The 12,166-nt window shown below is 40.0% G+C and overlaps 1 protein-coding gene across 3 annotated transcripts in view; it reads left to right on the top strand.

Moving 5' to 3' along the window:
* ANKH (ANKH inorganic pyrophosphate transport regulator) overlaps positions 1-12,166 on the top strand; it is a 151,864-nt gene that overhangs the window by 99,466 nt on the left and 40,232 nt on the right. For all 3 annotated transcript variants that reach the window (XM_039524071.1, XM_039524073.1, XM_039524072.1), the window contains exons 8-9: positions 5,282-5,374; positions 11,049-11,144. In XM_039524071.1, coding sequence (XP_039380005.1) covers positions 5,282-5,374; positions 11,049-11,144 — 189 coding nt within the window. The remainder of the gene's footprint in view (positions 1-5,281; positions 5,375-11,048; positions 11,145-12,166) is intronic.

The raw sequence follows: 12,166 nt of genomic DNA, 5'->3' as shown, positions 1-12,166 counted from the left end.
ATTCCACACACAAAAGAAGTCATCCTTGCTTACATTTCTTAAGGAAGCAGAGTGTTCGTTTCCATCCATATGCAGCACCTCCTGATGTGTTTCCTGTCATCCATAGGAACAGGGGAAAGTGGTCTCAAATGCAAATGCTAAGTGTTCATTTTTCCCAGGATGCTAAAAGCAAGCGGAAGATGTTGGCCTAATTTCTGCCTCTTAACATGAAGCCTCTTGTCCCTTGGTCAGCCCTCCAGTCCCACTTACATCCCACTCTAAGCAATGTCTTATTAAATGCATCATGGGACCACAGATTCCATTCAAGTATCCTGGGGTTTCAAGATTTGCACAGTGACAGGCAATGGAAGCTCCAGAGCCTGGTGAATTAGAGATGGTTGTCTGGGGTCTCATCTGCACTGTGTTGCCTCTTGCATATTTATTTACAGCTATGCAAAGCGATGTGACACATTACCGTTATGATTTGTTAACTTTTTGCACAGTTGTAAGTGACTGTATAGGAGGTAAGGCATGGAAGAATCAGGCCCCTGGCTGGGATGTGAGTTGCTTGGGTTGTTTCACATACACATACATATCTCTCTACCTCTTGGGCACTTTCTAAACTTGTTGAAGTAGGGTTCCAAAGGCCAGTTCTTGGCTCCATTGTCCCAAAGATGTGTCCTGCTTAACATTTTGAAGGTACCAGTTCTTTTATCTCTGATAAGTGCTCACTTTCTGAAGTACTCATCAGAGGTGACGTTCAGGCAGTCCACAGAGGCACAGGTTTCTTGTAACTACAACACAAAATCCTATGCTTACAGAAACTCTGCATCTTCATGTGGTCCTTCCCCCATTTAAATCTTTTGGATTTTTGCCATTGATTTCAATGGGAGGAGGATTTGGGTTTTTTGTGATTTTTGTCCTTCCTTTTTTTTCAATAAGGGGAAACAAAACTAGGAAACTAAATGCAGACTCCTACCTTTCTGAATGTGAAGGATGTACAGAAAGTCCTAATGTTAAGGTTTTCACAGACATAGTAACATGGCCCTGTTGGACATATATATTGGTGGGATAAATCACATGACTGGAATATTGGTATAGAGGAATATAGCTTGTTCAGGAAGGACAGGACGGGGGCGGGGAAGGAGTGAGGTATTACTTTATACATCAAGAATATATACACTTTTTCTGAGATCCAGAAGGAGGCGAGAGGAAGACCAGTTGAAAGTTTCTAGGTGAAGATGAAAGGGGAAAAGAAACATGGATGATGTCATGGTAGGGGTCTACTATAGATGAAAATCAGGAAGGAGTGGTGGATGAGGCATTTCTAAAACAAATAACAGAAATATCCAGAACACAAGAGGGACTTTAACTACTCAGGCATCTGTTGGAAAAGTAATAGAGCAAAACACAAAATATCTAGTAACTTCTTTGGATGTATTTGGGACAACTTTTTGTTTCAGAAACCGTAGGGAGTAAGCAGCAGTGACAGGCATTTTAGGCTTAATTCTGGCCAACAGAGTGAAATTGATTGCAAATCTGAAGGTAGAATGCAAAGTGGGTGAAAGTGATCATGACATTGCTCTGAAATCAACAAAATTAAATTCAGCAAAGACAAATACAAAGTACTACACTTAGGAAGGGAAAAATTCAAATGTACAGCTACAAAATGGGGACTAACTGGCTAGGTGGTACTACTGCAGACAAGGATCTGGATCACAATCTGAATATGAGTCAACAATGTGATATAGTTGTGAAAAAGGCTAATATCATCTTAGGGTGTATTAACAGGAGTATCATATGTAAGACATGGGAGATAATTGTCCTGCTCTATGGAACACTTGTGAGGTCTCACTTGGAGCACTGCATCCATTTTTGGATGCCACATTTAAGATAAATGTGGACAAATTTGAGAAAGTCCAGAGGAGAGCAACAAAAATGATAAAAGGTTTAGAAAACCCGATTTATAAAGAAAGGTTAAAAAGACTGGGCATATTTAGAGAGGGACCTGATAGCCTACAGATATGTTAAGGACTGTTACAAAGAGAAGGATGATCATTTGATTTCCGTGTCCACTGAAGGTAGGGCAAGAAGTAATCCGTTTAAACTGGGAGATTTAGGTTAGATATTAGAAAAACCTTTCCAACTATAAAGGGTAGTTAAGCACTGGAATAGGTTACTGAGGAAGGTTGTGAAATTCCCATCATTGAATGTTTTTAAGCAGAGGTTAGACAAACGCCTGTCAGGGATGGTCTAGTTTCACTTGGTCATGCCTCAGTGCAGGGGTCTGGACTAGATGACCTCTTGAGGTCTCTTCCAGCCCCTATATATGATCCTATATCATATTTTTCATACACTTGAGAAATTCCATTGACAGCATGTGCATAAGTGCTTTCAGGGATGGGCCTAACTATTTTAGGACAGTAAGCTATTCAAGCCAGGGACTTTGACTGCTTATGTGTTTGTGCTGTGCTTAGTCCAATGGAGTGCTTGGGCACTATTTCAGTACAAGGGAACACAACAGGTTAACTAACCTCTCCTTTGCTTTTCCCGACTGTTGATGGTTTTAGATATGCCCCTTAAACATTTGTTGAATAGAGCTTTTGCCTTTCATTACTATTAATGGCAAAAGTATGTCACAGTTGTAGCTGGTAGCTGACTGGGCTTTCCTCGCTCTCAGCAGTTGTGCTTTTCATCTCTGGTTTCTGAAATGGGAAGTGCTGGCAGCATAGACAACTGCCATACACTAGACTTGAGTATAGGCAAGGGTTTTCAAATTTTCCTGCTAACACTTCAGAGTTTGGCTAGAAGAGATGGGGTGCCTGGAAGGAGATACAGCATGAACACATTTATGAGGGTAACTAGCCCACATGCCTCAGTTGATTTCTGGGGGGGGGGTTGTTTTTTTTTTAACCAGGGTTGTCAACTTGGGGGTTTCCATTCATGTTAAAATCTCATATACGTTTATCCAAGTAGGAGAGTCATAGTCTGTGCATTGAGACACCATCACTCAAGTTAAAAATCCTGGAGGATATTTAAATACTAAAGCAATCTCTAAATTAATCCGGAGAGACTCTAGTACCCATAAAGAGGTGCTAAACAGTGGCCCGAGCTATTGCTGGGCCCTGGTATCAAAATAAGTAAAGAGTGAATCATTTCTATAACTATTCAATCAAATCAGCTTTCAGGTATATGAGAGATTCTACTGAAAACAGATGGTAGAGTGAAGAAAAGGGGGGGGGGAAAGCTAGATTCTTTGCAACTAAAAGAACACCAACTTAAATACCACTGATATATCTTCCCTACCGTTGGTACAAGTAACACTAAACAGTATTGTAACAACTAAAGGGTTATAAAAAATATTTTCCCCATCTTTCCAGTTTACTTTGTGTATTGGACAGCACTTTATACAGAGGAAGGGGTAAAGCTGACTGGCTAGCCACTTTCTCCCATTTGTGTAGGTCTTTCTCACAACAGGGACCATTGCTAACAGCAAAATGTGATTATCTAATCACAAAACTGGTATGGGGCGGTTAGCAGCAGAAGTGGTGCTTAATCAACTTTTAAAAAATTAGTTAAAATAGCTTTAGATCTCAAATGAAGGGTATGCTTTCAACGTTTTTGACAGTAGTTTCTGTAATAAGGACAAGAAACAGATTCTATGTTGCTTGTGCACCCAGTGGGTGTTTCGTTAATTCAAGTCATGCAGGATTAGTCCCATAAGCCCTTTCTGATTCCTCTATTAGGAGACCAAAACCCTGGGATATGCGGCTGGCCCATGTCTGCTGACTCAGGCTTGCGGGACTCGGACTGCGGGCCTGTTTGACTGCAGTGTAGACTTCTGAGCTTGGACTGAAGCCTGAGCTCTGGGAACCTCCCACCTCACAGAGTCCTCCAGCCTGAGCCCAGAAGTCTACACAGCAGTGAAACAGCCCCGCAGCCTGAACCCCATGAGCTCGAGTCAGCTGGCCTGAGCCAGCTGCAGGTGTGTAATTGATGTGAAGACAAACCCTGAGATAGCAGTAGTACAGACCAAAGAAGTGTTTCTCTTGCACTAATGATCCATACCCAGCTGAGTCTAAATGTAGTTGAATCATAACAAGACGAGGAAGGCCTGATCCTGCAGACCCCATACAGTCAAACTCTTGGAGTGGGAATAGTAAAATTATCAAGTTCTCAGGCGATTCACAGAACTGACACTTACTTTGGCTCCGAGGAAGAGGAAAGTTACAGAGACAGTTTGCTAGTTTCAAGCAGCATTAGAAGGAGCCTAAAGAGAATCTCCCTAAACTATCTTCCCATGTGAACCAAGATACATCAGTTGAGAAGGGTAGGACTGAAATGATGGACATTTTTACTGCCCCATCTTATCTGAGCCAACAGTGGCCAGATCAGTGTTGGGAAAATCTCACCAGCCTCCATGGGAGGTGGGGGAGGGGGAAGGCAGTTTCAATGATTTGAAAATGTTTCCTTGATATATAATTTGACTTTTTCCTCAGGAAAGACAAAAACATAAACAGCAACAGCACAAAGCAATCTTAAAACCTGTTGAGATGTTAGGTGTTTTTGTATCTCATTATGTAAATAGTACTTACAAAAGTACAAGAGGATTTAGTTTTCTTAGATTTCAGGTATTGAGCTGGTTCTAGTGTTAAAAACAATGATCTAGGATTATTTTTGTCTGATCTCAATTGATTAGTACAGAAGTAGGCAGAGTTTTCTTTGTCTCTAGGGTCCCTCTAGCCCAAAACAGTCAATCTGACATCCAAAGTGAGTCAGTCTGCAGGCTTTCAAATTACATTGCTGCCATTCTTTTTAATTAAATACTTTTATGTTTCTGCTGTTTTACTTATGAACTTATTAAAACAAAATTGTATGAAAAAATGAAGATCATGGACTACAATTAATAGAAAAAGCAATGGATTCTAGTGCAGTGTATGTAAGCCTCACTAGATCGAATAATTAATCAACATGGTAGAAAGAATAAAGGGAAAAACTGAACTCATTGATGAGTAAATAAACAGATTAAAAATCTACAATATAATCAGAGTGTACTATTGTGATGGTAAAACCACACAATTAAGTCATATATCTTCACCCAAATTGAATTTTCCCTGAGTCTGAAATGCATCGTAGAAAAACTGTTTCGATGATTGTTTTCCTGATGTAATGATTGCCCACTTGGTTGCTTGTCTCTTGTTGCACTGGGGTCAATAGTAACTGAAAATTGGATAAAAGGTTAGTTTATTTATGCTGTCTGAAGATTTGAAGTGTAAGTATGTTCTCTTTTCTCCTGTTGTAGGCTGTGGCAATTCTGACAGCTACATACCCTGTGGGACACATGCCGTACGGCTGGTTGACAGAAATTAGAGCCGTGTATCCTGCTTTTGACAAGGTGAGTATTTGTATTGTATGATGGTGGTAAACACTTTGTAGTTATGTTTCACATTCATGGTAGTTCTAGACCCAATTTTCCTTTGATTTACACTGCTTATAAATTAAGAATAGTAAGCAGAAGAGTTTCAACAGTGTAAAAGATGCGTAAGGGAAGAAGACTCATACCCTAATCTCCATATTTTCCATTCCTCCTTAAGTGTGTGTGTGTGTGTGTGTGTGTAAGAATGACCACACTGAGTCACACCAATGGTCTATCTAGCCCAGTATCAGACCTTCCAACAGCAGCCAGTGCCAGATGCTTCTAGCATTTGCAGGTTTAGGGACACCCAAATTATGAGATTGCATCCCTGACCATCTTAACTTTTTCAACCCAGTAATATGTTTGGCCTTTACAACATTGTGTGGCAATAAGTTCCACAGGTTGACTGTGCGTTGTTTGATGTAAACTTGTTGCCTATTAATTTCATTGGGTGTCCCCTGGTTCTTGTGTTATGTGAATAGGTAAATAACACTTCATTCCATTCATGATTTTTAGACCTCTCATGTCCCCCACTTAGTCATCTCTTTCCTAAGATGAACAGCCCCAGTCTTTTTATTCTCTCCTCATATGGAAACCGTTCCATCCCCCTAATCATTTTTGTTGCCCTTCTTTGCCTCTTTTCCAATTCTAATGCATCATTTTTGAGATGAGGTGACCAGAACTGCCTTCAGTATTCAAGGTGTGGGTGGCCCCATGGATTTATATAGTGGCATTGTGATATTTTCCGTTTTATAATCTCTCCCTTTCTTAATAGTTCCTAACATTGTTAGCTTTTTTGACTGCCACTGCACATTGAGTGGATGTTTTCAGAGAACTACACATGATGACTCCAGATCTCTTTCTTGAGTGGTAATTTAGACCCCTTTATTTTGTATCTATAGTTGGGATTATTTTTTCCAGTGTGTATTACTTTGCACTTATCAACACTGAATTTCATCTGCCTTTTTTTTTTCCATCAGTCACCCGATTTTGTGAAATCCCTTTGTAACTCTTCACAATCATCTTTGAACTTAACTGTCTTGAGTAATTTTACCACCTCAGAGTTCATCCCCTATTCCACGTGTGTGTGTGTGTGTGTGTGTATATGTATGTATGTATTAGAGAGAGAGCACACACACAAGCATGGCTCAGGCCATGTTGAATTAGTTGATTGATGTATTTTTGATCCTCTATTTTTATTTATTGTATCTATAATGTATTATTTTAACATCTTAGACAGTCCTAAACTCTGAATTAGCATTAATTGTGCCTTTCTGTAATTTCAAGTATTTGTCTTCTCTCTTGTTTTAACCTTACCTCTCAGTTTCCTGGGTTTGAGGTTCTGGGTGCTTTTTGTTTGCTTTGAATATAGATAACTGCCATATTTGTGAAGTTTTTAAAAAACTTCAGTGGTAGCTCCAGTTTAATGTAGCTATTTCCATGATGAAGAACATCTTCATGAAATATCCAGCAGCTGAGGAACTCAAGTCTCATCTTCAAATTTAGCCTGTTCTCTTGACACTACATTGTTTCTGCAGACCGGATTAGCTTAATTTGCTCATATTAAATGTTAAACAAAGGTTACTTCATAGGCTAAAACAAGCAGGCATTCCATATATTATTTCTATACTATGGACTTTTAACCGATCAAGGTGAATGAAAATTTTCACGGGAGTTCAGCAAATTACATAAGGACTCCAGGACTGCTCCTGGAATTGACTTGAGGGAAAAAAACAGAACAAAAAGCCCCTTAGTGTTTTAGTCTGAATTACATTTTGCTCTGACTTGGCACTGTGTTCTATGATGTTCAAAATGAGATACTCAACCCCTCCATTCCCCAGCTGATTGTACACTCCTGAATTCCTTTGGTCCCAATCCCGGGTGAATAAACACTTTTTTGTGTGGGGGTGTCCAATTTTTAAAATAAGCAGTCAGGCACAATTGTTAACTTTATTTATATGAGGACAAGACTCTCATGCCAACTAAAGTTCAATATATAGACTTATTCAGGGACATCCTGCTGAATATAGACTAGAATATGAAAATTGGGCGGCATCTTTGTTAGACACCTAGTGGTACTCTGGATCAGCAATAAAAAAAATAAACTGCGGACCAGAGTGGATTAGAACAAGGGTTGTGGAACTTGCTAACAATCAGTACAGATATCGTGAAACTCATTGTTTCAGTGTACTGCATGTGCAAGTTACAATAATGAGAAGATATGGAAACTCCACATACAAGGCCAAATCCTGGTGCTACTAAACTTGATAAGAGGTTTGCTATTGACTACAGTGGGACCAGGATTGGGGCAATGTAGTAGCTTTCATTTTCTAAAAAAACCCTATTTCATTAATTACTTGAACAGTCATAGGTGGAGTGGAAAATAGGCTTATAAAATCTACAGATGACACCAATCTGGGAGGAGTTGAAAGTACTTTGGGGGACAGGATTAGAGTCCAAAAGCACCTTGACAAATTGCAGAATTGCTCTGAAATCAACATGATGAAATTCAGGAAAAAACAATGCAAAGTATTACATTTAGGAAGGAAAAAATCAAATGCACAACTACAGAATGAGGAATAACTGCAAGAAAGAATCTGGGGTTTATAGTGGATCAAAATTGAACATGAGTTAATAATGCAATACAGTTGCAAAAAAGCCAAAAACACAATTCTTGGATCTATTAACATGAGTGTTGCATGTAAGGTAAGGGAGGTAATTCTTTCATTGTACGCAGAACTGGTGAGGCCTCAGCTGGAGTACTGACCAGTTTCGAGCACCACAACTTTAAGAAAGCTGTGGACAAATTGGTGAGAATCCAGAGGAGAATAACAAAAATAATAAAAAGTTTAGAAAGCTCAACCTATGAGGAAAGGTTTAAAAAAAAACTGGGCATGTTTAGTTTTGAGAAGAGAAGACTGATAACAGTCTTAAAATATGTTAAGGGATGCGATAGAGAGAAGAGTGATCAATTGTTCTCCATGTCCACCTAGAGTAGGATAAGAAGTAATGGGCTTAATCTGCAGCAAAGGAGATTTAGGTTACGTATTAAGGAAAACTTTCTAACTATAAGGGTAGTCAAGGTCTGGAATAGGTTACCAAGGGAGATTGTGGAATCCCCATCACATAAGAATGGCCATACTGGGTCAGACCAAAGGTCCATCTAGACCAGTATCCTGTCTTCCAACAGTGGCCAATGCCAGATGCCCCAGAGGGAATGAACGGAACAGGTAATCATCAAGTGATCCATTCACTGTCTCCCATTCCCAGCTTCTGGCAAACAGAGTTTAGGGACACCATCCCTGCCCATCCTGGCTAACAGCCATTGATGGACCTATCCTCCATGTATTTATCTAGTTCTTTTTTGAACCCTGTTATAGTCTTGCCCTTCACAACATCCTCTGGCAAAGAGTTCCACAGGTTGACTGGGTCATTGGAGGTTTTAAGAAGAAGTTAGACAAACGCCTATCAGAGATGGTTTAAATTCACTTGGTCCTGTCTCAGTATGGGGTGCTGGATTAGATTACCTCTCAAAATATCTTCCAGCCCTACATTTTTATGATTCTATAACACTACTTTATTTGATAATATTGAGAATCAACAGTTCAAGTAGAAGCTAGTATGATTTGTCACAGCCAGCAGGTGGTATCCAAAAGAACAAGTTCATGTGGAGAAGGAGTTAGGATAGAAATCAAACAGGTATGAACTAATTGCGAAATAAATCTAGGGTTGAGATTATACCTTTGAAGAGCAAGGTGGCACGACACAGGCTGGGTATAGAGGAACCATTATAAAAAAAAAAAATCTGTTCTCTGGCTGTGAATGCTTCAGCTATTGTTCTTGTTTATTTTTTTAGTTGTGTAATACACACATATACACACACAGTCTTCAGAGGGTCAAGAAAAATAATTGTTTTATCCCTGGTTTCAGAGTAGCAGCCGTGTTAGTCTGTATCCGCAAAAAAAACAGGAGTACTTGTGGCACCTTAAAGACTAACAAATTTATTTAAGCATGAGCTTTCGTGAGCTACAGCTCACTTCTTCGGATGCATAGAATGGCTGTTCATATTCATGCATCTGTTGGAAGCTACTGTTTCTTAAGACTGACCTGGGGGGAAATCCCTTCCTGGCCCCACATGTGGTGATCAGTTAGATTTTGAGCATGTGAGCAAGAACCAGCCACCCAACCACTTGAGAGAGAGAATGCTTGGTGCCACCTCAGAGTCCTGGACCCTGTCCAATCCCCATCTCCAGCTGTGGCCATGTCTTCCTGATCCAGGTGGCCAGCTAAAATCCCGAAGCATGAGCTTTTAGGAACATGAGATGTAAACTGGCAGTGAGCCAGCACTGCTGCACTCTGCCCCCTACCATCAAAAACAAACCCATCATACAGTTGCACTCATTCATTCGCCCAGCTCTCTCTCAAAACTAATCAGGAGTTGTGGGGGCAAACAACTTCTATTGGGAGGCTGTTCCAGAGCCTTCCCTTCTGATGGTTAGAAGTGGTTTTGTACAAATTGCCAGTTTGTATGTGGGCACCAAAGTGCAACTTGAGCATCCCAGTGCAGAATGGGATTCATAAGTTAAGTTACCACTTGTGAAAGTTTTGAGTCTGAATTTTGTACAAAAACTCATGAAATAGACAGTGTGCTTTTAATCTGTCCCACATTCATGTCTGACACTCCCCTGGATGGGTTTGCACAAGTTCCAATTTCTCAGATTAGGTTTAGCAAGCTGTCCACACCAGGTGACTGCCAGTTTGATGATATTCTGCTTGAACTACATCAAAGCTAAGTAAATATCGTACTACATCAGTGTTCTTATCACTTCTGGTGCCTACCCATGTATCTTAAATTGCCAAGTAGTCACGCCAATAGATGACTCTGCAGCCACTGTTCTAGGAGTGCCCTGCTTCTGGGTTTCTGTGCTCCCCTAGCGTAGCTCATTTATGTAATTTATCATAAGCATGTGTTCCCAGGCAGTAGTATAAAACCTTTAGCTTCATATGTTGGTTTTAGGTGCTTTGGGGAATGAATGGGGGTTGTTGTTTGTTTTGGTTTTTTTTAAAGCACACCTGCCATTGCAATGTGAGTGCAGAATCCATGTTCAGGATGGAAGATCTAGCTTTCTAATTACGTACAGTTCATCAGACTTAATTAGCAGCGCCAGGTGTTCCAAGATCTTTGTTTATATTCATCACTCTCTGGCTAATTGGATCTGTATTGAGACGGGTGGTTGCATTGTCATGTATATGCTGTACCACTCTGTGTTGATGCGGGAGAAAGGGAAGATAACATTTTTCCTGGCTATGATAGCGTCCTTACAAGCGTTAAGCAAAGATAGCCAACCCCAAACCGGTATCCTTTAGAAAGAATCATTAAAACTTTTAAACAGGCATTACCACTTAGCAGACTGAGGCAATTAGTAACCTCTGTGAGAGACCAGTTGAACAATGATTGTCAGTTCACATGGAAAAATATTTTGTGGCTTGTGCAAGTGTCCTGTTTGGAAGCTAAATTTAAAAAAAAAAAAAAAAAAAGGTAAGAACTATGCACACAGACAGTGAGATCCCCCTTATGACCCTGGTGCTGTCAGCTCCACAGCAGTCTGGAGCCATGTTAATGCTTGTTATCTCTCTCTCTCTCTCACCCTAGAATAACCCCAGCAATAAACTGGTGAACACCAGCAGCACAGTCACAGCAACGCATATCAAGAAATTCACTTTTGTCTGCATGGCTCTATCGTTAACGGTAAGGAGTCACTCGTCAACTCTTTTTTTTCCTTTCAATCTGAAGCAAAAAATTACTGCACACGTGTGAAGCTGCAAACACCAAATTCAGATTACCAGAATCTCATCAACATACTTGTATCATTACTCGCTTTGGCTATGAAGCTTAAGGCAGTTTCATCTTCTAAAATAGCCCATGTGGAAGAAGCAGTGGGGCGGAGGGGTTCTGCTTCTTGATTTACTCAAAACAAATAAGAGAAGAGTAGCACAAAGTGGGTAACTTACATGCCTTATATAGTGCAACAAAAAGGTTTTGTTTTATTTCTTGATGTTTTATTGGCGCCGCTATAGCACTCACCAATTTTTGTTTAAAACAAGTCTGCAGGGATAGGGAAAGGACAAGGGTTCTGCATTTCAGAGAACAATAATTAGATGCTCATTCACGCAAGCTGGAGTGTGAAACAACAGCTGATCCGTGCACCCATAGTTTAGTTTGAATAAGACTGAGGACCAAATTCTGGAATCTCTGGTAGCTGTGTCTATGAGATGATGTGAGCTCACCATGGCAAGGTAACTCAGTTACCCTAATTGATAGACTTAGTTACTCTATCTTCGATGTACAAAAAAAGATAAAGATGAGCTCCCCTGGTTCAACATTTACTCCTTAAGCCCTGCATATTGGAAAAGATTTTTGTGGGGTATGAAGGCTCAGTGTATTTCATTGTTTGACTTTTCCCTTATTGATCTGCATTTCCATTCAAGTTCTGCTTTAAGCTTTCTGCTGCTACCCATTGTCTTATTTAACAGTGGGCACTTTTTAAAAATGCAACAACTTTCATTTTTTACAATATCACAGGATTTTTTTATCTGATTTGTGGATTCAAGTGATTTGTGCCCAAAATAATCAAGTTGTTTCATTGTCAGAATCCTACTATTGAAGGTTGCTGGTTGTTGTGCACACTAACAACTGCAGCTGCAAAACTACAAATAAAGACTGTTTCTCAAAATGTAGCACTAAGGTGCATGGACAGTGATAAAATAATA

The sequence above is a fragment of the Mauremys reevesii genome, linkage group 2 (genome assembly GCF_016161935.1).
Source record: "Mauremys reevesii isolate NIE-2019 linkage group 2, ASM1616193v1, whole genome shotgun sequence".
In the NCBI taxonomy this organism is placed as follows: Eukaryota; Metazoa; Chordata; order Testudines; family Geoemydidae; genus Mauremys; species Mauremys reevesii.
Note: the sequence above shows the minus strand (reverse complement) of the source record. Positions and strands in the feature narration are given on the sequence as shown.